This window comes from Lipophrys pholis (genome assembly GCF_963383615.2).
Source record: "Lipophrys pholis genome assembly, chromosome: 16".
In the NCBI taxonomy this organism is placed as follows: domain Eukaryota; kingdom Metazoa; phylum Chordata; class Actinopteri; order Blenniiformes; family Blenniidae; genus Lipophrys; species Lipophrys pholis.
The window spans coordinates 19,209,849-19,236,404 of NC_137634.1; the positions used below are offsets into that span (position 1 = coordinate 19,209,849).

Here is a 26,556-nt window from a genome sequence, read left to right on the forward strand (position 1 = left end):
CTTCCAGCAGTGGCCAACGTACATCTGCACTCTCACGCTTTGGCCGTCACATAAGCTGGTATGAGCATGTTTTCAGAATACAAATGTACCAAAAGCTGACCATCACTGGGGTGACATTAGCAGAAATTACAGCTTACTTTGCAATTTCAAAAAAAATCAAAAAAAAAATACTACTTTCTGTGGATCTCCAAAAGAAAACTAAAACAAAAAAAAAATAAACCAAGATCATACATCACTTTGTATGATAACAATCAATACGTTTAAGCTGGTGTAGGTGTGACACTGAAGATTACTCATAAATGAGCATCCTGAAGCAAAGTTACAACAACCACATAATGTGAGATCACAACTTGAATAAGTATTTTTTTTTTCACATCTCCAGGAAAAAAAAAAAAAGTATAATGTCCCTATTACATTTGGCACTAGTGGAACACATCCAAGTGATGTTATCACTTATATAGCCTGAGCTTTGATTCACAAATCATTTGGACTGGATTGCAGCTTCCTCTGAGAAATGTTTGAGCTTCAGAGGTAAAATTAGGTGCCGAGAACAGACTTTTATCAAATATGGGTATCTGTCATTTCACATTTCTCATATAAAACAAATATGTATATGCTCAATATATTTCTTTAGTCCGCCTTCCTGTTTGTGCAATTACATTTGGATAAAGTTAAAGGGTATATGTCATCTAAAATATATGTAAAAAAAAATACTTTCATAGATTCATTTATGCTTAAGGGGTTCCTATCAGGAATACTACGTCGATAGCAACGGTGTGAAGGATTTAGATCAGCTACACCTCCAAATACTCACTATACCTGCTGCACTCAAAGTACCTTCTTCAAAAAGCCTCAGAAATTCTAAATCCCCTTACTCCTGTTTGATCCCAATCCTCCAAACATTGTTCTATTTCATGTTTGGCATTGATGCATTTTCCAAGGAGGGAAACGGGAATGTGGCTACGCAAGTTAAAACCAAGCAGAGCTTCAATAAAACTCCTTTATAAAACCAGTTACTGGGCTACAATCTCAGTATGATGCAGGTAATGAGAAGACGGGTCATCCTGGCTTGAGTCACTGTTTTTTTTAACATACAGACATCCAGCCCTCTTACATTGATCTGGTTTCCCAACAAAATTCACTGGAGGTGTAACGGATCACAAAAAAACTCCCGGTTTGGACTAAATGGCTTCGTGCATTGACAATAAAACAAGACTGAGTTTAACCCCAGCTGACCAGTGAGTGAAAAACTTGAATTTTGGATTTTTTTTTGTTTGAAAACCAATAGGAAGTTCTTTGTTTAGTTACTAAATTGTAACTTGTGAACTTTTGGTCATTTTATTCACACAGTCGTCCTTCCTGGATGTTTTTACGATACTTTGCACCACAATTTCAGAAGCTTTAATATAGACATGGGCAGCTTCCACAAATAGTGGTGCTTGGAACAAGGTCAAATATCCAAGTTTATTCCAAATAACAATGGCAAGTACTTCTGCAATTTAAGGTATAAATAATCAAAATACCACATTTTGATTCTATATGGTTATTTTACATCTATTTAGTGAAGTCTTTGCATTAAATCTGCTCCAATTCCCTTGTGTTGCCAATTAGCCCATTATAATTTTTCCCTCTGGCAGAAAAGATAAAAGTTTTAAGACCCTCATCATGATCAGTATTTCCCTTCCCTACTTGAAGATGTCACAGCACGGACAAAAACCCACAAACAGCAAAACACGAGGGAAAGTTGAACCATCAGTTCAACTGCGATCCGTTACACCACCATGACAGATTAGTAATAGAAAAGCTCCATTTGAAATGAACTGGTAGAATTTATAAAGTCTCATGAATCCTATTAACAGATTACTTATCTTATTTAATCCTCACATTCACCTTAACATTTTAGAGAACATTGGATTTGTCTTTATTCGAGTGATGTCCATTCAGTTGCAGCTTCTCCAAGTTGTGCATTCAATTGTTCATGATATAATCTGTCACTTTTTACAACTGAATACTGCTTGGGACGTGCTGCAAATAAATGTACTTCACTTGGGTAGGAGAGAGAAACACACAAAATGTGTTGTTGTTTTTTTAATACACAGTTGTCCTACATTTCATGACTGGGAATTTAAAATGGTCGAAGAAATTTCCACTGCATTCATGTTTTCTGATTTGTACCATTGGCCGTCTTCCTTACATGCACATCTGTAGATCAGAGTGGAAAGAAAGGGCTTCCCACATTAAAAACATCAGAATGGCTGCTTGAAAAGAAATCAGAAATTGCCAGAAAAAGCAAAAACAGACAAAATATGCCAAAAAAAAAAAAAGGATGTCAGACTTCTGCAGAAAACCATAGTTTAGAAAGGAGGGTCATAAGGAGCTTGAAAACTAAAAGGCACTGATTTTCCCTCAGATATATCCTGTGTAAACATTTGGCTGAATGAATGCGTCTGCTTATACTTTGCACGTGAATTCTGCATCCGTCCGCGAAACACAAATGGAAAATAAATCTGTGTTTTGTTTTTCTGCTATTGGTCAGGGGTATGAATCTGAAGGAAATAATATTTGAGAGGATAGATGAATGAAAAGCTCAAAATGGTTCATCCTCATTTGTCCTTGAGATCCAGAGCAACAAATAAAGTACATTTCCAATTTGTTCCTGCTGTTTTTGTATTTTTCCTCCTTCACTGTCGACAGTCCTTAGAAGAACCCAACGACATTCTCTGTGCAGTGAGGCTGGGACACACACACACACACACACACACACACACACACACACACACACACACACACACACACACACACACACACACACACACACACACACACACACACACACACACACACACACACACACACACACACACACACACACACACACACACACACACACACACACACACACACACACACACACACACACACACACACACACACACACACACACACACACACACACACACACACACACAGCTGGGCAGGTGAGCAGGGGATCACTCAGCTGGAACTGCTAATCCTGGTACATTGGAAAGTAGATCGGGTGCGGCGTCGTGGTCGGGGAAAAGAGGTTTGTAGGTGTTGGCTTTTCACTGAAAACTGCAGAACAAATGTGGAGGCAGGAGCGAGTAAAGTGGCAGATGGACATCGTGGGAAAACATTAGAAATCTGAGGACTGTGTTGTGAGGAGGAGGCGAAATAGATAAGATTGCCCATAATGCATCCTGCACAAGAGACATTCAGAGGCCAGACTCTTCCTGGTCGGCCAAGAAGAAGTCTGCAGTATTGTGTCTTACTGTAGTTTTGCAAACCTAAAACTGGAATAGGTGGCTTGAGGCCAAAGGTATTGTGCTCCAAGATTAGGCTGAATGGCTGAAGCCTGAGGAGGTGCGGCAGAATTCCTAGAGGAGGCCCAGGGGGGAAAAAAAATAAAAATAAAGAAAACGGAGTCAAAGTGGCTCGAGGGAGGCAGGATAAGCAAATGCTGACGGTCCTGGAGAGGTACACGGGCAGGGCAGGATTTAAGGCATTGATTCACAGTTTAAGGCAGTCATTTCTGATGAAACAGCAGAGGTTTAACACTCCCGTCTTTGAATTTTGGTATCTGGTTGGTGATGATCTCTGCCAGCATCTCTGGGAATTCCACGCTGAGGGTTTTATTCACAAAGGTGTAGAAACAGATCTGGAGAAGACCCTCCACCATCTGCACGAGAGGAACAAGCACATAGACGGGGGGGATTAGTCAAAGGCTATTTCTCACTGGAAGGAGAGAGGCAGGAGTGGAGGGTGCTCACAACTTATTCAAATGGAACATTTGAATGCACTAATGGTGCGTAATGATGTGGGGAAGTCTCGGTACCTTTTGAACAGAACCATCACGCCTGCTTTCCAATTGGAACGATAACCGATGAAAAGTCCTCCATAGAAAAGTAGATGTGTACTTTGCGGGTGTGTGTATTTACTTTACCTCTTGCATGGAGTCCAGTAGCTTCGTTAGCTGGTAGAATCGCTGCCAGTTCTGACTGGCATTTTCTTCTCTCTTGACAATGGCTTTGCCCAGCTCCTTAATGTACGTCATTCTGATCTCGTCAAAAACCGCCTGGCTCTTCAGGCCATCTTTAGGTACTACACACAACAAGAAAAAAAAGAAAAGAAAAGAAAAACACAAAAGGAATTCATCAGTGTGGACGTTTACGAGCTAAAACATGCTTAAAATTTATATGTGGCCCACAGTTTGTTGAATAGTACTATTAGAAAGCTTGTTCTGACTATACTAACACAATGAACAAGCTGATTGCTCACAAAGAAGCGATCAAATGGATGTTGGATGAATGGTTGGATGCTAAATGTTTATTCTCAAGGCAAGAGAATCAGAATTTTGATCGTGTCTGTAAACCCACCATATCTCTGCTGCTGACAATACCAACTGGCACGAAGGGAAGCAATCTATATTTATTCATCTTTAGTTAACCACCACTGAGGGGAAAGTGTTCCGATTACCTCCGAAAGTAACAATGTAATTCTCACTGAGAGACGTGTACCTATATCTTCCCTGCCATCTGGACAGCGTGTAATGTGAACAACTGGTTATGCACATTCAAACTTCTGCCTCAAACTGAAAATCCATCAGTCATTTGGCTGTTTCTCTCTGTCTGTTCTGTATCCTGTTCTCTGCTGCAAAAAACACACACAAAAAAAAAAGCACAGGGCACTGAAACTTAATTAAAAAATGTACTGTGTGGGACACCGACAAGGGCCCCCAAGGAGACACTGGATAAACATATACAGAAGCATGCGTCCACCTTATATGCAGGAGGCTGCGGGCGGTGGAAAATACAATAAAAAGTAGCATTGATAGCCACTGTGCAATGCGTATCCTAAGTAGTGTGGTTTTGAGGCAAGAGGAGCAGTAAATGTTTGGACGCACTTCACGAAAATGACTTTCACAGTGCTGGTTGGTGCTGAAAAGATAAATAAATGCAACCAAATGAAAAACAGCAATATGCAGGTGCGATCATGACAAAGTCAATCTGGCGTCTGGCACGGAGCCCGGGGCAGTCTCAAGCAGCGATTATGCGAAGGGTGTAACTGGAGTGAAACGCTGTCTGGTTAACATAATCAGATAAATGGGAGACATTGGAAGGTACGTATGATCTGGACTCTGTACTTTGTTTATCAAAGTATAAGACCGTGTTTTTTTCCACCCAAAATAATAAAAACAGGCAGGTTTTACTGCTCTCCACTACACATTATTTAATGTATGACCTTCATTTATATAATTTTCACTTAGGAAACTGAGAAACTTACTTTACTTTTCACTCATGGATAAAAAAAAAAGATTGAAGCCAGCAAAGACCAAAGTTGTCCTGACCTGATACTATTTCCATCCCTAAGGAGGACACATGGTAATAGCTCCTCGGTACAAAAATGCAACTTGTGTTCAGTGTGGAAATGTAATTTTCCTCTCAAGTGCATCCTTTCCTGTTCATTCGCTTTGAATTGTTTTCTTCAGCAAAGAAAGAGCTACTTAAGCTAGGAAAAGCTTGACTCAGCATTTTTATCTTCTACTATCTGCAGTTAGATTGACCATAAGTGATCTGATTAAAAGCCAATCTGATTAAAAATCAAGTAAACACTTTTATCCTCTCGGAGAGAAAATTACAATCAGATTAGAAAACGTCATGTATCCTAGTTTTATGCGCTGATCAGAGTCCATGTAAACGGTGCATTGGATTGCTTCCCACCATCACCAAGTGACATTGGATGTGGGGTCATGTCACCAATGGCTATGGTCACAGTATTCCTTCATCCAGTGTTCATGTAAATGGTACAATCTGATCTCTCAATGAGAATGAATCTTATCAGATTGATTTAAAAAATAAATAAATAAATAAATAAAAGTGGCCAGGAAATGCAGTTGATGTTGATGGGGGGGCTTATTAAGTGGTGATAAGTGGATGTACATGAACATGTTTCTTATCTAGAGTAACTTCTTTCTCTAAAAGTCTTGCAGCAAATTTATTTTTACATCACTAGTCAGTCGCAGAACACAATTTTCATTCAGCAAAACTGTAATAAAGGAAGGTGGAAAATGAAGTTATAATAAAGTTCTCCACAATGAACTCCTATTTGTGTATCTTGAATTTGCTGCGATTACATCGCAAAACACAGCAGCAACCTATAGTATGTCCTCAGAGATTAAAAAAACAACGAAGAAATCTTAATTTTGCTCCTAATTGACCTCTCCATGAGTGCAGAAGGGGATAAGGAAGAGCGGTCTCCTGTGATTAAGTACCTGTGCAGCTCCTTTGAACCAGTAACAACAGAACAGACTGTACATTCTCATGGTGGCGACTTTTCAGGAAAGCTTTCATAAGTGCTCCAAGTGTGCAGTTTTTTTTGTTTTTTTTTGTATTGTTTTTTTTTTTTTTTACAAAAGGTCACATTTTAACTAGTTTTATTATGGTCCCTCCTGGCTGAAAACGTGTTTCTGTTCCATACTTTCATTGGACTAGCATAACCTGGTTTATGGAGTTTGAAGTTGTGCTGAGTTGCCCCGCGTGAGGAGAAACGTCTCATTTTCCTGGCTGTTAAATTTCAGTGGGAATTCTTGGAAGGAATCACTTCCACAACACTTAATCGGAACTTTAAAAAGGCACCATTCAATAAAACACAGTGAGTCGTGGTGTAATGCAGGTGGTAGAGTCATTTCAGTTCAGGGGCCAAACACAGTCCAATTTAATCTCAGATGGGAGGAACTAGCAACATTACATAACACTGTACCACAGGGAAAAAGTACATTTTCGAATTGGAGATATTAAATTAACAATTCTACTTTTTATTAAATTTATTACCACAATCTGATATAATCAACCTGAAATTTATTGAGATGTGTTTGACATCCCTGGGTTAATGTAAATAAAACAAACAAAAACAAACAAAAAAAACCCCACCAAGACGAGCATTGGTTGGTGTCGATTACTAACATTGGATCTATTAAAAAAGACATTTACAATTTTAAATATTGTAAATGTACAGAACAGTACAGGGTTTTTTTTCCCATTCAGAACTGCAAGTAGCAGATTACCATTGTGGTTTCTGACAAGCCTCATCAAGGCTCTGAAAACAAACACACCTATGATGACTCATGTTGCACGCATGTTTATTGTTTTCTGTCATAGTTGTGATTTTGAAAAATATGGGAAGTGTTGCTTTTTGTTTACTCTTTAAGAGGCACTTCCTCGCATTCTCATGCAGGATTACACACAAACATAAACTAGTCACCTGTCAGAACATGCAATGTTCAAATGTTTGGCCCTGAGCACACAGATTAAAGTCCTCAAAATATGAATGTGGAGGAAACAAGCTCTTGCATGTTGAGTTGCTGTGCAGAAAACTGCGGAAAGGATTAAAAAAAAGGAGCCACCAACATACTTCCTCTGTACTGTTACCCCTTTCTCAGATGCTCAGTTGGCCTCCGTGATTTGGAGAAATGAGTCAGATACGTATTTGTTCATTTACAGCTTTCTGGTTTTCCTTAGCAACCCAATTTGCATTTATGATGCAGTTTGTGCCTATTCCACACAATCTACTGCTGTGACAAATTGCAGTGCAATGAAAAGACCTTGACTGTAAAATAGGGTTGATACAATGGAAACACGATTTGGACTTCTTTTTTTATTTTATTTTTTGTCCCCCTCCCACAAAAAAGAATGTGATGTGGCTAGAGTGAAATGTGATATATTACCTGTACTGAGCAGTAACAGCACCTTCATGCACAGGTACTCATCATAGGACACCTGCAGTCTAACAAACTCATTGCAGATCTTCAGCATCTGCTCACACTGGTCGTTCATGAAGGGCAACTTCATGCGCTCTCTGGGAGAGGGGAGAGAGAGAGAGAGAGAGAAAGAGAGAGAGAAGGGGCGGTGGAAACGAGACACAGACGTAGCAGAGGTGGAGAGAGGAGTGGAGGAAACAGAGGTTGGAGAAACATACAGATTACTCTTTCATTCTTTCACTCATCCTGTTATTCTATTCTCAAAAAAATGGCCCCAGCAGGGGGTACACTTCAACCCTGCAGGAGTTTCACAGGAATGTGAAATCAGTGGCGATGAATTTTCACACCTCACTTCCACTAACATGCAGCAGCAGCCCACATCACTTTTTTACCTCGAAAATCAATACGGTGCATTTTCCAGACTCGCACCCTTGAGCTTAGAGATGTCGATTCTTTTCTGACCAACCACTGCGCCAATAGCAACAACTCCTTCACCTTGCATATCTATATTTACCACAATGAGTGTCCATCAGAAGTGACTCCTCACAACTCAGGTCCTTCTTAATGCCTACTTCCAATGAAGAGGATGAGGCCGGCGCCAGTGTTTTTTGCACACTGGACATTTATCGCATACTCCTTGCACAGTATAGAATACCCAGTCTGAGTAAACAGTAGAAAAAAACCCAAACAAAAAAAAAAACCCTAATGCTTATATTGTAGTAAATATCTAAATATACAAATACAATTTTTTCGCAACATAGATCCGAACAGAAAACTAAACTTTAAGCTTTTTAGAAACACAAATAGACTAGCTGTGCACAGGCCAAATATTCACTGAGATTTGGAAAAGGTCACATGTGATGGATAAAAAAGGTATGGAAAATTTGAGCTTTAAAAATACAAAATCATAAATTCCTGAGGGCAGATTAGCCTTGATCTTCCTTCCTCTCGGAACTACAAAGACTGCTGTAAGCATACATTTATCAATGGACAATCAATATCAGCTGCCAGTTACACTTTAATTCATTCAGCTTTGTAAACACTGTGTACATTAACCACATCTTCACAGCAGCACAGGATGTTGTTTGATGATTTTCATTGATTTAATACAACTTCATATGTGATTCATGCACTCGCTTCTTCATAAAGATACGCTTTTTTGTTTATTTTACAAATATTGAGTGCTATTTGAAGCTAATTTCGAAATACTGAAAGAAACTTGCTTGCATCAGGTTGACTTTACGAAGTAAACAGAACATAAACATTCTCAGCTTTTACTTTTTTTTTTAAAAGCGCATATACCTGAACAACTGCAAAGTGATGCACATTTCTGAACTCTACCAGCTAAGTAGATGCACAATAAATTGGCCTTATTTTCTAGCAAAACAAGTGGAAATATGCACTTTATAGTCTGGTTTTGTATATATTAAAGGCCCATTGTGAGCCTTTTTCTTCTTTTTTACATGGCTGACAAACAGAACATCAAATAAGTATATATGCATTTTTCATTGTGGCCTGGCTGATCCTTGTGTTTGTTCTTGTGGATTTGTCTTTTTTCTCCCTGATTATTTGGTAGAAAGACTCATGTCTTAAGAACACAGAGCTTGACAGTGATTATCTTAGCTTAACAAGAAAAAAACTAGATGCAGTGGGAAGCGGCTTAGACACTCTCTTTAGGATCACCAAGAAATGCCTCATGTGAATTACGTGGTCTTAAATAAAAGAAATTCCTCCTAAGGTAATTAAACAAGCAAAATACAACATATTTATTAGGTTTAGCGTGAATAGATCCACCTGATTTGATTCCTCCAGGCTTATTTTGCTGACTGCTTAACTCTAAAAAAAATTAAAAGCTCTTCCCTTAAGGCGGCTTGCACAGGCAGGTTTGAGTGAAAACTTAGTTCTTTCACAATGTTGTAATTTCTCAGTCAGCAGCTATTGGTTCTCTCGTGACTCTACATGTCAGACTGACCCGGTATTGGCTCAAGCCACGCTTGTGAACAGATAAATAAGTGTGTAAACAAAAGACCGAAGCTCTGAAATGAATAGAGAGAGAAAAGAAGAACAAAAATGATCCAAAAAAAAAACCTTGAGCAGAAAGAGCTATACAACAGTTGGCCTTTAGCACTCACTTGTTGATGACGAGATCGGGCGCGAAGCAGAGCATGCTACCATTGCACTGCTCATACGACCTCCAACCGAGACTGAAAGACATGAGGAAGAGCCAGGAGCACTGCAGCAGCGTCATCTGGTCATCAAGGTGTAGGTTGCGAAAGCCTGCGAAGGTCAGATTAAAATGGTTAGAGGGGGTGAACGCCGAAAGAAAACGAAACTCATTTAGTAGGGCGCTTTCAATGGTTCAATGGTTGTCAATAGTACATATAAATGTTGCAGATATCATTTGTAAACCCAAGCCCTTTGCTCCTTCAGGCCTGCCTGAATGGACCTACTTTACTTGAGCTGCATTGCAACTGGCCCTGTTGTTACTCGACCAAGGCACTGGGTCAGGAACTTTTAATCACTGCTTGGTTCAAAGTTGAGACAAGCTTGGATTAAGTTTGAGTTGCAGCCCCAATACTCAAACCGCATTCCCAATCTAGATTAGCCCATCAGCTACAAATCTTACTTAAAAACATACATCATCTAACTGGTCTCTCCATTTTTCAAGCCCACTGTTAACTGGGATTGTTCCCACATATTTTCATTTATCTTTATTGTCATAGTAGGATTATAGCACATGAGAGGCCTATTTAGTTTACACCTGCTTTAAACCGGAGCCTGGTTATGTAAGCGTCTACTCCCACACCAACCTTTGATCATTTCTCCGCTCAATAACCTCACCAAGTACAAACATGAAGAAGTGAAGCCAGATCTGTCTGCCATCATACAAACAAAGAGAATGAAGTGCAATGGTTTTACTGGGTGCAGCTCTCTCCGCAATATGAATATATATATATATATATATATATATATATATATATATATATATATATATATATATATATATATATATGTGATGTGACGAACAGCAGCAGTTAAGAGTGTGAAGAGAAAATCTACAAGCAAATACTTGGAGCGATTAAAGGTCATGTGCCTTCTTGCTCATGACCAGAAACACTTCTAAAATTCCAGACATTGTGTTTCAACTGAAATAAACCGCAACTTTACATGTTTTTTCTTCATCAGTGTTTTCCACAGTTATTATAAGACGAGTCTACGCTGCCTCAAACAACAGAAAAATGTGAATAAATTCCTTTATGAACCGAAATCCCAAAGCAATTTGTCTTGGTTTCTTGTCTCACTTGGTTTATAGACAATGCAACTCAATGTGAAAACAAGGAGAAAAAGACAAAGGTGAAATAGAAGAGTGAGGGGAAAAATGTAAAAGAACAAAAGAATAGCCTATTAACGCAGCATCAGACTTGTGGATTAAGGCTGCAGAATATATGACAAATATTCCAAAAGATTGATTCAACTGCAATACACGATTAGTTCCCATGACCTGTGCATACACCCTCTGCATATCAATATATTTGGCCGATGCGATGGAGCCCTACTGCCTTAGATTGCTTCGACAACTGATTGCATTTCACTTTATTGTTACATCATAGAAAGGCAGGAGCATAAAAATCTTGTGATAACAAAAATTAACAACAGCACGACTTGTAAACACGGCTGATGACGACACGGAGACGTGTTTAAAAAGAAGCACAAAAACGCCAAACCTCACCTTGTGATCAACAACAATACCTTATGTTTTACACAAAATGTGCGGTTTCACTGCGGGATAAGTTAAAACACAAAGGCACAAATGAAAATAGAAATGTTAATAATGAAATATGGACGAAAATAAATAAATAAAAGGATCTGCATCTATTAAAGTAAGCAAGGTTTTAGCTTTTAATTTGTATGAACCTCTGTAGTCGACGTAATACTGTTGACATTAGCATGTCATGACAAATACCATTTTCTGCACCGCATGACAAATTTTCTTGAATGACTTCCTTCCTCAAATCTTAGTGTGGGAATCATTGTGTACAGATTCCATCGTCTCTCAGAATCTCAGACTCTCTCGGACACTTTCACACGTTTCTCGAACTCTCGATGTACACTTCTAGAACACTCATCGATGTTCCTCCAAAGCGTTTGGACTGGACAACAATGCAATCTTTCGTGACATGCTTGAATTCAAATGGCCTAAAAATGCTTTTCGTTTAAAATTTCAGTTGACTTTTAAAAACATCTGCAATGATAATCATTTCCAATATGTTGCTGGAACATCTCATAATTGGACATTCGAGGAGTCATTAACCTTGTCCTGAGAACATAAAGGCTTCTAAAGTGAACTGTTTCATGAGCCTCAAAGACTCTTCTCTTCCCTCTGTAATTAAAGTTTCTGCTATTACAGAGGTCACACGTTATATCACATGGCTGCCAACATCTCTCTGCTGCCAGGAGGAGCAATCTAAAAGCAATTTATAATTCTTTTTTTTGAATGGCCTAAATTTTGAACCATGCAGCCCGTCCACAATAACTCCCACCGCACCAATTACAAGAACTGAATGGCTGTCAACCCAACCATGATTTAATCAGCTAAAAAAGGAAATCACTACAAAACAATGGCTCCTTTTTCAAATTTTATTGACTGCATGATTCCACTCAATCAGGAAAAGGCTCCCGTCTAAATCTGTAGATTCCCATCAAAACCACTACTTTTACTAGTTTCAGCCACGTGTTTCAACCACCAGAAGACACACTATGACTTCAGTATTGATAGTAAAGTCTGTTACTTCACTAGAAGTGCATCTACTTTGCATAATTTGACCTGAAGCAGAGGATCAGTTTACTGCTGGATGAAAATTAAACCATTTAATTCACCCTTTTATTTAACACTGACATGTCTTTTTCTTGACCTGCTACATGTTATTTTTTACATTAAAAGCAATAAGCGACTGAAAGTGGACGCCTTTTGTTTTTCCACCAGTTGGCTTGACCCACTTCACTTCCATTAATCCCATTTACAAGCTGAAAATACAGCCAGTGACACACTCTGCTAGAGCAGCACCAAACCAAAGGTCACCCGGCGTAAAGAGCTTTTCGTTACCTGGCAGTGATTTGGCCCACTTGACAGCGGAGATGACCTGCTGGCCCCCCAGCCTGTTGAGAGTGGTCATGAGCCGCGAAGAGGTGTCCGGCAACGTGCCGTCATATCCCGAGTAGATGACCTCCGGTTCGATGGCCTTGAGCACGGACAGCATGGTGGGCACCAGTTGGGGCATACACCTGGGTATGACGGGAACTGGCGTGTTCTTGATGGGCTCTGATGATCCAGGGATCCGCAGATTTTTCTTGTTGAACAGCTTCTTGTTTTTCCTCGCTGGGTGAATGGAATGAGGAAATGAAAAGCAATGGCGGGGGAAAAAAAACAAACATTATCTTTTCGTTTGAGAAGACACTTCTTTTAGATTGTGCTTTCATCTGATTAAATACACTGAGAATCATTTATTGATAAATCCAGACAATTACAGACAAATGTGAGCTGTCAATTTGGCAAACACCTGTAGCAAATATCAAGTAATCCAATCACATGAGAGCAACCCAATTTAGGCTTATAAGCACGGTCAAGAAGACTTGTACAGAACTGCAAAATGGATGAATGCTGTGTCAGCAACTTTGTACATTGACCATTTCAGAAATGAGTCAATCAATGCACAACCATTTCAAGGATTTACACGGAAAATATACATCCGGAAACTCAAAGAGCATCGTATTACTCATTCGATCTGAAGTCATAATAAGTAAACCCTTGAAGCAGATGCACAGAAGAGTGAATAAATGGGGCCTGGTCTAAAAACAATTTGACAGAGAAACCATCAGAGCACGGGGTCTTCCTGCTTTGTACCACAGGCTCAGAGCTGTTGATGTTACGTTCTAATGGAGAACTTCTTGGCACACTTTCAACCTCTCAGTGCCCGATAAGTGTTGCGTAAGCACCAGAGCCAGTCTGAGTAGTTTCTTTGCTTTCTATCCCTGACCGAGGTGTACCCATTTTCTCAAGCCTTTTTTCCCCAGCAGGATAACACACCAGGCACATCACAAAACTCCAATCATCTCACACTGGTTTCCTTTCGATTGAATCGCCTCCACAGTCAGGACCAATGGAGCAGCTTTGGGATGTGGTGGAACTGAAGATTTGAATCATGGATTTGAATCTGAAAGCGGTGCTATATCGGTGAGAGAAGAGAAATATGTTTTGGCTACTCCCTTCCCTTGGGGTCAAAGGTCTTGCTCAGGGATCTACAGCATTGACAAGTAACTAGTGTAAGTCAATATCTCAGAGGAATGTTTCCAACCTATTGATTTATTTTCATGCCATGAATTGAGTGTGCTTTGGATCAAGTCAAACCTTCAGTTTTCCCCAAAACTCAAATGACTTTAACTGTATTTGATATTTTACAACACAAGGGGGACTGAAAGGAGAAAATCTATTTATCTAACAATTCACAATATGCATAAATAAATTATGATACCAAAAAAATAAAAAAAAAAGAAAGAGGAAAAACATTTCCTGTGCAAACTTGCGTTACCTTATCAGCTCTCTTTACTTGAGCATGTTTTATTGGTTTCTTTTTAACACTGGTAAAACAGGGTAATTTTTTTTAAAAACCACTGATGAGAGGCGACGTGATGAGCACCGTCATCACTAAACAACATTACGTGGGGTGAAACAGCGTTTTGCCTTTAATATGTACATTACCTGGGCACCATTTGGACATTTTCTCTCACTGAATGTGTAAAGTATGTCAGATGTTGAAAGGAAACCATGAAAAAAAAAAAAAAAAAAGCATGATTTTTTTTTCTCCTACTCTACCTTTTTTAATTTCCTCTACTGGCGTTTCTATGGCAACTAAGAGCCTTTCTGGTGGGAGTGTGTTTGTTGATGCACTGACGTCCATCAAATCCCTCTCTCTGTCTCTTCCTCTCTGCACATGAAACTACCTTCCACCCTCTGTCTGAGAAAGATGGCACTTTTCACATGTAATCCTCACTCAGAGCTGATTTTGATTTAAAAAACAAAACAAAAAAAAAACGGCAGCAATTTCGTGGCCTGAGGGAGCATCAGCTGAACCACCACAACAAGAACTAAGTTTCAAGCACTCACAAGCCGTTGTTGTGTTTCACCTGTTGCTTCACATCTCCATGTCCCCTAACCCTGGCCCAGCCTAATTGTTGCAATGTGTTCGAGACATTCATCTCGGCAAGGAGAAGCTGGCGCAAAGAAATCACCGGGTGATTCAAGGTTGGTTTATGCATTCATCAGTGTGCGTGAGGAGTGGGCACGCTCTCATTCTGACTGCTTTGCACTCATTTACAGAGCAGCACATTCACAGGCGATGGCACCTACACGAGCACGCACTCACGCGTTCACAAATGAGGGACGAACACCAGCTGATCCACACAGAGGCTGCTTTGTTCTCTTTTTTAGAACAAAATGTTAATAAGGGACATGTACATATAATTCCTTATGACAGTGACTTAAAGAGTCCTATTAAGAAGACTGTTAATAAAAAAAAGAAAAAAAAAAGAAAAAGCTGTTATGTCACAGTGGAATATCTGTGCTCACAAGTCTTTCCACAAGTAGACAGAGCTGTGGCACTTAAACACAGGAGGCAATTTGTTCACTTTGATCTCATTTCGTCTTGGCCAATTTAAAACGTCATCTTTTCAACATTGTGACTAATAAACCGCTGTAATGACATAAGCAAATTTTGAATGCACACATTCTAATCTGAAACAAAGCAAAAGCAATATTGTGTATATACTTTTCCAGAGGAATACAAATATTTTATCTCCAGAAAAAGACAACTGTACAAGCTAGTTTCAACTGTATGCAATGCAGAGTATAGTGAAGGGCGTGTAGGACAGCAAGCCTTCATATCAAGCTGAGACAAGGCAATACTAATGGGTTAATGTATTTAATGTTGGTATGCATGGGGTTTTTTTTGTATTCACATGACAATCTGTTGCTGTGATAATGTCATCTGTAATCAGCATGTGATTTCATGTTAAGTGAGCAAATGTGCCAGACTTTCTGTCTAACATACTGCTGAATATACTCAAATAAAAACTTTCAATGAGGTGCATTTGAGGATGAATGAAAAATGTCAATCTCTAATACGTAAGAGCACATGAGCTATAAAGATGAAACCAGTGTGCTGTGATATGTGACGACGAGTGCTATTTCTCCATTTATTGTGGGAGTTGCCGGATTAGGTACAAACCAGACTTACTGGAGGTCATAATGGAAAGAGTGGGTGGCAGCACTGCGGTGCCAATGACATTAAAACCTGAGGGGAACTTCATCAGAAAGCAGAGGCAGTGTCTGATTGAAGGCAAGGCACATTTTCAAACATACTTTTTTTTCTTAATAACTCCTCATGTAACGGACTAATTTTTTCCCCCTCAAAATAATGTCTTGTCTTTAAACAAAATCAATATTTATTAATAAAATAATTCATCCTACATGTGGCATTATACTGTCCATATGATGAAGTAACAAGCTTGAGATTGCAGTTACAGCAAAGGTAGCACACACTCAGTTCGAATGCACATCCCACAAAGTGTATTCTTTATAAATGGGGCTTCATTTAAAAAAAAAAAAAAAAAGGTCAGAGTTACGTGTTGCACCTGAGCACATCACTCATGTATCGGTGACATGAAGCTCATTTATCTAAATGTGAAGGGACACTGACTTGAAAATGATGGGAGAGGATGCATATTTGTGATTCATTTGAGTGAGTAAGTGAGTGAGTGATCGATCTAATCAAATGAAAGAAAAGCTTGTCAACAGAGCTGTTGCATTTGGTTTCCTCCGGAATAACATTATGTAAGAAAAGCTAAATATGTGTTTAAACTGGTGTTTTGCTGCACTCTTCGGCAGGTGAATGCTTAGAGCAGAGCTCCACTTGATTTGATGAGCGGTCGGTTGTTTACCTTCCAGGTTCATTCCGGCTTGGAGACACTTCCTGAAGCGACAGGCCGGACAGTTCTTCCTGCGGATTTTATCAATGATGCAGTCATTTCTCCCTGCACACAGGTAGTTGTGCTGGCCTGCAAAGAAACGAGGAAGAAGTAAGAGGATAAGGGAGGCATATTAACTAGCTAAGAAGGTTTTAGAAGGATTAACCTGAGCAGTATGCATGACCACACTAACCACCTGTTGATTTCACAGTAAGCCTGGAAAGCCTGTAGGATGTTTGTGTTGACAGCTTCACTTGCTCAAGTCTGCACATGACATTATGCGAGTCTGTGTGCCAACCTCTCTGATCACATCATTCATACACTCCGTGTTGCCCGCATTCCTATTAACACACCTTCGGAAGGTTTCTGAAAAAGACACTTTGATTGCAGCCGTTTTATTCTGCTGTTATTTTCTTTTGCTCCCAATTGAGTATGGTATACATGATTAGGATGTGGGGAAATGAGCCGAGATGAATCTCTGATTAGACCGATTTAATTTAGAAAAGCGGGAGAAAGAGATTTGTGACCAGAGGGAATGAATTATGTGTCTAGTCCTGTTTACATACAATTTCAATTATTCACATTCATGTGTTTTCAATTCAGTTCATTTGTGAACAACAGCGGCCTACGGGAAAGAGGAGTGTGACATGTTTTATATATGGTGAGGATTTTGGTGAAATGACAAACTTCTGATCCAAAAACAAACCTTTATTTGACTGGATTTGAATTTACTCTCGGTGTATCCAAAACTCTACAGCCCGCATGCATGAAATAGCTCTAAGCTAAACGTAAAACACGCAGGGATCACACAACATGCAATGAAACACCTAAAAATTCTAACTTTTGCTAATTTTACTGCAGTGACGAAATACGTCTACAGCCAGGCATTTGGACACTGTGTCTCCACTAAGAAAGCGTGCAGGTGCAACTTTGTAAACAAGCCTTCAACTCCATATTGTCTCTTCTTTTCAATTGCATTCACAGGCACATTTTGGTAATCTGACATTACCAAATTAAAGCACTGCAAATGCATGCTCGAACAAATACTGCTCTTCAAATAAATTGTTGTGTGTGTGAGATGGAGTTTCTATTTCCTGTTTCCCATCTCTAAACTTGGCATCAATATTTCAGTGTGTATCCACGTTTTGACTAAGTTTGTGCAGGTTTACATTTGAGGATAAAGCTGTACTGAGGCGAGGAGACTGTAGCCAAAGTTACAGTGGGGACAGTGTTTTGCCTTGAGGATATACAGCACTTGTGTGACAGAGCCTGACGAGCATCACATGAATCAGATTTTTCCAGCTACAACACATTCTTTTCAGTTCAGACCGAGACATGATCAATCTAAGAGACAGTGGCAATAAAGAGATGTCGCGTAATGTAATGTCTCACACAGCTGCATCAAGCCTATTTCACCGTGGTCATCCAGAAAGTTTCACTGCCATGCATGTTGAGAAGAAATAAAATAAAATATAGGATGAGCTAGAATCAAGTCAAGCAAATAACCCAACTGAACTTCAGCTCTGTTGCGAGATGACTCAGTTGATAAGAACGGATTGAGAAAGACCTCAGAGAAAACATTAACTGTTGGTGGAAAGGATTCATGTTATTTTACAACATCCTTCTGAAATCTCTTTCAGTTTCAGTTGGCTGATAAAAGTTTCAAAACTGAAAGGCATTACATCTATTTTTATGCCTTTGTTGTGGCCAGCATTACATCTTACAACTAATGTATTCTAGAAAGATATCTATAATCAAAGGTATACATAAGACACTAACAAAGTAAAAAAAAAAAAAAAAAAGGATGAAAGAAATCTTAAGTATCCCTGCAAAACCAACAACTAAAATAGTGGCAGAGAATGCAGATCTCCTTTCTGTACACTCACTGGTTATCCAGGTAAGATGCAGTGTATTTGAAGTTTGTATTACGTTTATGGCCCTGTCTGGACTTGGATTATTTCAAAGAACAGTCTATTCTTGTACTTGAAACTCAGACTGATCAACACAATAAATGTTTACTTTGAATTCTCTACAAACCATCTGATGGTAATAACCTAGTGTTTACTTCAGACTCGCAATGACGCGTTTCCGGATGACTGTAGAAAACAAAATGCCCTTTGACACCATAAACACTGATCTACTGATGTATATTCGTCGTTCAGAAAAATCCCATGTTCAGCGCAGCTTTTTGAACTGAAGGTTCAATGATAAAGCTGCACCGAACTGAAGAATGTGAAACTAATAGTGTACAGTGTGTGTGATTCATTCCACAGTAAAACTGCATGCCTGACGCACGTGGCCATATTGGCCAATACATGGCATATGGTCCAATAAAAGGAAGAAAATAAGAGCTGCCTTTGTCTTCCCAAAAGCGTCAGACATTGCTGAAACAACCAACTCTGTTGAACTCCAAGTTGGCAGCATCAGAAGATGAACTACTTGCAACTCTAAAAGTTTCTAAATGTGCAAAAGTTGTATTTTCAACATGTGATCCGAAGGTCTGAGAGTCATGCTCCCACAATGACACAATGAACTGCACAATATTACTAGAACAAATAACATCTTCCTGGTTGAACCGAGTGCACAGCAGTAAATGCCCAGTTTGTATTGCCAACACTTTAGCTCTAATTGTGTGGTCGCTGTGGCACAAGATTTAAGTCATGTCATGCAATTTATATCACATACGCACTACCACTCTGATGACATTCGCGAATGTCCGAACTGGGATACTGTGACCATCAAAGTAGAAAAGTTCAGACTGAAGCTACAAGAAACAGAGATTATTATAGAAACAAGATTTAGTACTGGTTGGGGCCTTTGATCTGGCCGCCACCATCAATTTCAGGAAAGTATGCAGTTATAAATTTGCAGGTATGATTTGGGGTGATGATGAAAGCCTGCGATGGTTGTGAGGGAACAGAGTTCACAAAAGGACTGGCCCATAAATTATTTGTTTAAAAGCCAGCACAGGTGTCTGCCAATCAGCTGCTCATGCTAAAGCTATAAACAGGAAACACCAAAATAAAACAGGATGTAGCATATTCCTGTCCCGTGACTGGTTGAGCGCCTGTTTGTTCTTCCACAGGCTGGACTTTGAACATTGTCTTTGTTACACTTTCAGATCTTTTTTCTATTGTCAGAACAAGGCCAGAGAAAGTAGATCAGAATCACTGAAGGGAGAGTGTTGAATGGCCAGAAAGCAAATTTCAGCACTTTGAAAGTGTAAATATTGTAGATGTCAAGCATTACATATGTTGTTGTTTTTTTTGTAGTCTATGCTTAGACTTTTAAAACGGTTTAATATCTCAATGTTATGCAGTTTCACCTCAATAGTGATATATGCTGGGTTGTGATAGTTATGATCAAACTGGACAGATCAAACATGGGAACAGTGGAATAATAGGACATCAGATTAAAGAGCAACAGAGTACAATTTTGTTTTACTGTAAAGCACTTTGTGCAACAACTGTTCTGAAAAGTGCTATATGAATAAAGATATTATTATTATTATTATTATTATAAAATAGTATAATATAGAAATCAAAATCCATTACAACTTCATGTTTAACTCAAAATTAATGTAATAAAAATGTGATACTTTATAATAATAATGTGGAACAAGTGGTGTTCGGCACAAAGGTATAACACTTTTTGTTTGCTTTGATGCTAAGATCTAAGTTTCCATTTTAATTTTAACATGTGACCACTCGACAAGTTGCCTATACAACACACTGTACAGGCTATCTGATGCATAACTGATTCCTATGACTGACTAAATTTTCTCTGTAATGTCATGTTCTTTGCTGATAAAGAAAGACGAGCTGTCTGCACAATGCATTACAACACAATGAGGTGCAACTAATGGATGCAACACTTGAGTATAAGAATTAGGCTTTTGGGGAGAAAACTAGACGCTTGTCAAAATCACAGAATAGTCACCTTTGAAGCTTTAAGAATAATCATCTACCAATTGGGTTGAAAATGAATCTGTAGGGTTGGTGGTGTGATGACAAGATAGCAGCGGCAGAGCTGCCAGTTGCAGCCACTTCTGATATCACAGGAAGTCATTGCAAACAACGGCGTAAACAGCCATCTGTGGTGTCAAAAGTGCCAGCTGAATCCCACTGGTATCCTAGCTCTCTTATCCTGCCCTGATCTGCTAACACGGGCCTGCTACCAACCACCAGCACTGGTTGGTGAAGCCTATATCAGAATGCTATAATAATAATTCATGTTTTTAAGAAAGCACTTTTCTCTATGGAGTAGTTTACAAAAGCAGTCAGGCATCAATTAATAAATGAAGCAGGGATAGTCATGTACAAAAAGTGAGTATTTATCAATAAAATGGGCAGATTAGACGCAGACCATATCGCATATGCACTCTGTTGTTGTTACTGCCTTTTACGAGAAAGGTATTCAAGGCTTTTGAGCTCATTAATGTGACAAGACAATACACCGTTTCACTATTCTTTCCGACTTCTAATCACTGTTGATTGAGAGAAGAGAACACACAACTCTCAAACCTTCACATACAACAACTTACAAGCTGTGAAAGGATCTTTCATAACAACTGACACATTTCATGAGTCCACAATAGGGAAAATATAATACATATTGTACATATACTATGAAGTCATTTAGTACTTTCTCCCCATAGAAAAGACTGAATACAAAACACAACTATATATAAAAAAAAATTAAGAATCAACTGAGTACCTTTTCATTCAGCAAACACTTAACAATGAGTCCTGCTGGTTATGTTACGCAAAGGAGAATTCATAGAATCTCGTCGTCAGACACGATCCAAGTAACGTGAAACACACAGAAAAAGAAGCACACAAGCAGCTTAATGAGAGAAAAACTGAAGAGGTAATTTTTGGCATCAGTTCTCAGGAGGTAATCTGGGTCAAGAGACAAAGAATAGGACTAATTAGAGAAAGTGTGCGATTGCAATTTTTGGATCAACCACCTGTGGGGATGATGGGGTAGACTATTCCAAGCAGAAATTATGAAGCACAAAAATCATTTACAGGCAGTATAGGCTGATTTGAATGACCAAATCAGGACTTTTGCATGCATTAACAGACAGCTGGCAGAGGAGGCTGTGCATGTGCCAAGGCAGATTGGTCATATTTTAGTGCTGAAGGAATACAAGGACATTGGCAAATCAGAGGTGATAGTGTTTCCATAATCATCAACATCATCAGAGGAATTACAATAATAATCACTATTATTGTTATTATTATTGAAAGTGCATTTATTTACCATCTGTGTTTTGTCGTGCTCTCCATCCTTCACCACAGACACAACGACCGTAGAATGGAGAAGGGGAGAAAAACAAAACAAAAAAATGACAGATGTAACTTTCTCATTTCTACTGTCGGAAGTTCCTTTTAAAAATAATATTCACACTTTAAGCCTGAGTGCTTGGCAGTTACACCGGCACCACATAGTAGCATGTATATTATCTGATATATCAGATAACAGTCAACAATAAGATAACAACAAATTGTAATGTAAAAATGTATGACATAACAGGCTTTGATAAATGTTTAATTCCAAGCAGGAGATCACAAAACGTTCCCAATATCCATTTTGACAATGACAGACCGTGTTTTTAGTCAAACTGAAACCTCTTACAATCAGAATAATAACTTCCTGGACCCTAGCCATCTTGCTTTGTTTGCAATGTTAATTGCAGACACAAAAGAAAGCCACAAACAGCGATAGCGAACAGACATCATGAAAGAAAAGAATAAGAAAAGCAAAGTTCAATAATATACGTTAAAGAGCTTACAGTAATGTAATGTAAGTCCATTAGCTTTTTCTATTCAGACTATTACACATCTGTGCAAATAGCTTGTTGAACGCCAGGAAAGAGAAACGCAGAGAGAAGCAGAGGGAGGAATGCATGGTAGAAAGGCTTCCACACAAAAATACTTTTCTGTTTGTAAGATGCATTCCAGTCCCTCCTTTCTCAAGATTGTGTCAAGATGTATTAAATTCAGGAGAAGCACTCTGATGCACAACTGACTACTTTTAACAGGAGACGTAAAGCAATTATAAAGCAAAGCAAAAGGAAAGCAAGCCTTACAGGTTCATTCTAAAAATTGTGCTCTGGAAGACAATACTGTGTTAACTGGAAGGGTATCGGGGTATTCAGATTATCAGATGAGTCTTTTTTCTCTGCAAGGAATTTGCCCTTTTGTTAATCAGAGTTACTTGTAAGTAACAACTGTTCTGGAAGACTCATGACAAACAGGAAGAGAAATAGAAAAGAAGATGAGACAGGTCAAAACCACCAGAAAGGAAGCACACAAGCTCAAAGTATTTTCTATAATAACTTTGGCTTTTGAGAGTAATTTCATTTATTGCTTTCCTAGATAGGAAACAGTAGTGACGTGTTGAAATGTCAGGAGGTGATGTCATGTATAATATAATATAATATTATATAATATTTAGCACAATAGTAAACGCAAAATGAAATAAATTCCAGTCTTTGACGAACGTATGTTCACCAAATGACACTGCAGTATTTAACACAAAGAATGCTAACTTGGAGTGAGCGTACTCGGGCTATTGTTAAAATAAAAAAGCATTTTAATTGGAACATGTTATTTTTAATGTGCTTGCCTGGACAATAATGCCTTGCAAAAACCTTGCATCCATCACTTAAATGTCAGCCATATATGTGGTGTCGTTCAATAGCGATGCAGATTCCAATATGTATGTTACCAACCTTCGACGGCTCGCTTGAAGAACACCTTGCAGCTGCCACAGGTTACGACCCCATAGTGGCATCCGGAGGCCTCGTCCGAACAAACCAGACAGATCTTGTGAGTTTGCCCACTGGGCTTGGACTGACTGGACCCTGCAGAGTTGCTGGTCTCTCCTGGTCTGGGTGACGAGCTGAAGGAAAACAGAAGAAGAATAAAAGGAAAAGAAATGTAAAAATTGTATTCGCATTGCAGAAATATTGAGTCCGAAGGAATATCGTCCCGCCTCTAATACGCCTCTTATCCCGCCTCTGATACACAACCAGCAAAGGGAAGATGGTGAAAAAGTGGACAACGGCTCAAATATAGAAAAGAGTATACTATATACAGTATATGACAATATGGTAACTTTCAAGGCATGTGGCAGAAAACCAAAGGAACACTTCAAAGATAACTTATCTGAAAGACAGTGTTTTCTGTGATACTAAAACTGTTCAGTCTGAATTAAGGAAGACTTATTTTGAGTATGAAAAACTGAGATAAATCTAACTTCAAAGTGACATATTTGACGGTTCGTAAATTTCTATAATTGGTTCTTCATTACAGCCTAATCCGAAGGCAAATTATTCTAACCCAATGATCCTTAGCATTGGCAAGAGTGACTCTCTGGAGTAACAAAGCTGTAAATCTCAGTCCAAGTCTCCAATTGGGTTACAGTACAAATTAAAGCCTCTTTTTAAAAAAAAAAAACCTGAGAAACTTCTGTGGGCGGGCACGCGCGCGCACGCACACACGCGCGCACACACACACACACACACGACAGAAAGTTATCATCTTCTTGTGTGTATAATTAAAGTTATACACAGACCTGCATTGCACAGTGAAGCTTAACTAGTCATCGGCCTGCCGTTTGTCTGCTGCAGTTGTTCGTAAAGGGGCACATCAAGATTGTGTCAGCAGTGTTCGAATGACACTGCGGTGTAATCCTTGGCAAGAATGTGACCACATTAAAGGGTCCTAAATCTTCTTCCCCTCTTTGTTTGTTTTGGTAGCACATTAGTTGGGATGTATATGTGAATTATGTAACAGCATAAGCTTGCCAAGCTTGATAATGACTTTACTTTAGGGTATATAGATATCTAAACCCCGGTGCTAATGTATCCATGTTTTTTGGGGGGGGGTTTTTGAGCGTGGCTTTCAGTCGACATAGTCATGTTCGCAAAATAGCGATACAGCGTGGAGACTGTAAGAGAGACTTGTCAGAGCCCTTCTCATAGATCAGGAGCCAATTCCAACCCTCTTTCCAAACAAGCACAACCTTGCATCATGGAGGTCAGCTCTTCCCGGTCACTGGAAAGACGACACTTGCTTATGTAAACTGGACTGTAACCAAGGGGATAACCAGCCGTGGTGGATCTTGGAAGACATTCATTTAAAATGTTTATCCAAATGGCGACAGTGCATTTATCAAGAACACTCCCATCAAATGCTACGAAGCCGATGGCAGATAAACGTCTGTTGACTTGTCTGAAAAAGACAATCACACTGTTTAGCAAAATCTAATAAACGGAACAAGCAAGAGAAAGCAAAGCTTGTACCCAGAGCCTTTAAGAGGGAGCACTATGAAAATGTCTGAAAATTGATCGTCGGAAACAAAATGCCTGACTTCAAAATGATTTGATTCAATTCTTGGGAACGCAAAGCAAGTATTCCCATAAATTCCCATAAAAATGCATTGAGAAATACACCAGAGCAAAAAGCTCACTCAAACATACCATGGATAGCTAAACCTCGGGCGTAGACCGTTGCAGAGTCTTGGTTGAATTAGTAACTACGGCTCATTATGAAACCTATCAAATCCACTGCTCGTAACTATTCTTACTCCCTGCGAAAGGTACAGTGATAAAAGCCACACCGTAAACTATATGATCCCTCAGAGACTCTAAAAGATGCAGTGTCAATACTAATTACATAACTGCCTCTGGTAATTACATGGCACGGCAATGAAATGACCTAATTCAGTCAAACATTATCTTGACCTGTACATGCAATGGTTAGACTTTATCTGCGACACTGGCACTCTGCAAATGTTGGCACACACTTTTCAATATGTCCCGCTCTTAACTTTAGATCGTTAGTCTGGCAGTAGTAGAGTATTTATAGAAAACGTCCTCTATTAACCTCCCTTATGAGGGTTACGGTGACCCACTCTGCGATTGTCTTTTTGGCTCTCTAATTACTCCCTCATTACTTGTACACTTAAAGCAGCATTGTCAGATAGGAGCAAAAATGCAGTGAACATTCATTAATTCAGACCAAGAAAATAAATAAAAAATAACTCCAGCTGGTTAGTTGATTGATCCGAAGACATTAGGGTCACCCACCTATCGAGTGAAGCAGCAAGTCTAGAAACAAACAATTCTGATTCAATTTTGAATTTTGAAGCTTGTCATGTAAAATGACCACCGGGTGGGGTATGAAATTATATCCCTCCCTCACTTCTGGCCAAACTCGCACCCTCCTCCCAGCCAGAGACATAAACTGCGACTCTGAGCAACACAGTGCAAATTCAAGCCCCATTAGGAATCCCTTACTACCCCCACCAGCGCACAACAAACGTGTGCAGACATGTCTGTGTGTCCATATATATGGGGAACAGACACTTCCTATATCTGTACATCAACTGTTTACAATCAATATGACCTCCAGCTTTGTTTTTCTATAAGAAGGAATCACAAGTGACTTATTGACAGACCGAGCTCAAAGTAACACTGTCAGCGTCATGCCTTTCAGGGTGACTACATATAGCACTGATTTACATGAATCTCTATAGACTTACTCCAAACTTCAGCAGGAACTTGTACTCCCGAGCATCTGTCCACATTGGATGATTACTCTTGTAAAGACTTCAGTTCTCGTCTCCAGAGGGAATCATATCCCCACTCATCCTACTTTAGCTGCTACAGCAGGTCACCTGCCTCCTCTACTGTTACACCAACCAAGTAGATGTGTTCTTTCACTACACAAATCTTCTCATCCTCCCTG

The 26,556-nt window shown here is 39.3% G+C and overlaps 1 protein-coding gene across 1 annotated transcript in view; it reads right to left on the minus strand.

Annotated features, from left to right (window-relative positions):
* Positions 1-2,090: 2,090 nt before the first annotated feature.
* The window catches only part of LOC308121373 (glucocorticoid receptor-like), a 60,254-nt gene continuing 35,788 nt past the window's right edge, over positions 2,091-26,556 (minus strand). Inside the window, exons 3-10 of the mRNA XM_080482571.1 lie at positions 23,535-23,704; positions 22,061-22,087; positions 16,769-16,885; positions 12,879-13,151; positions 9,907-10,051; positions 7,742-7,872; positions 3,962-4,119; positions 2,091-3,697 (exon numbers count right to left, since the gene is read on the minus strand). Of these exons, the coding sequence (XP_080338697.1) occupies positions 3,545-3,697; positions 3,962-4,119; positions 7,742-7,872; positions 9,907-10,051; positions 12,879-13,151; positions 16,769-16,885; positions 22,061-22,087; positions 23,535-23,704 (1,174 nt within the window). The 3' untranslated portion in view covers positions 2,091-3,544. The remainder of the gene's footprint in view (positions 3,698-3,961; positions 4,120-7,741; positions 7,873-9,906; positions 10,052-12,878; positions 13,152-16,768; positions 16,886-22,060; positions 22,088-23,534; positions 23,705-26,556) is intronic.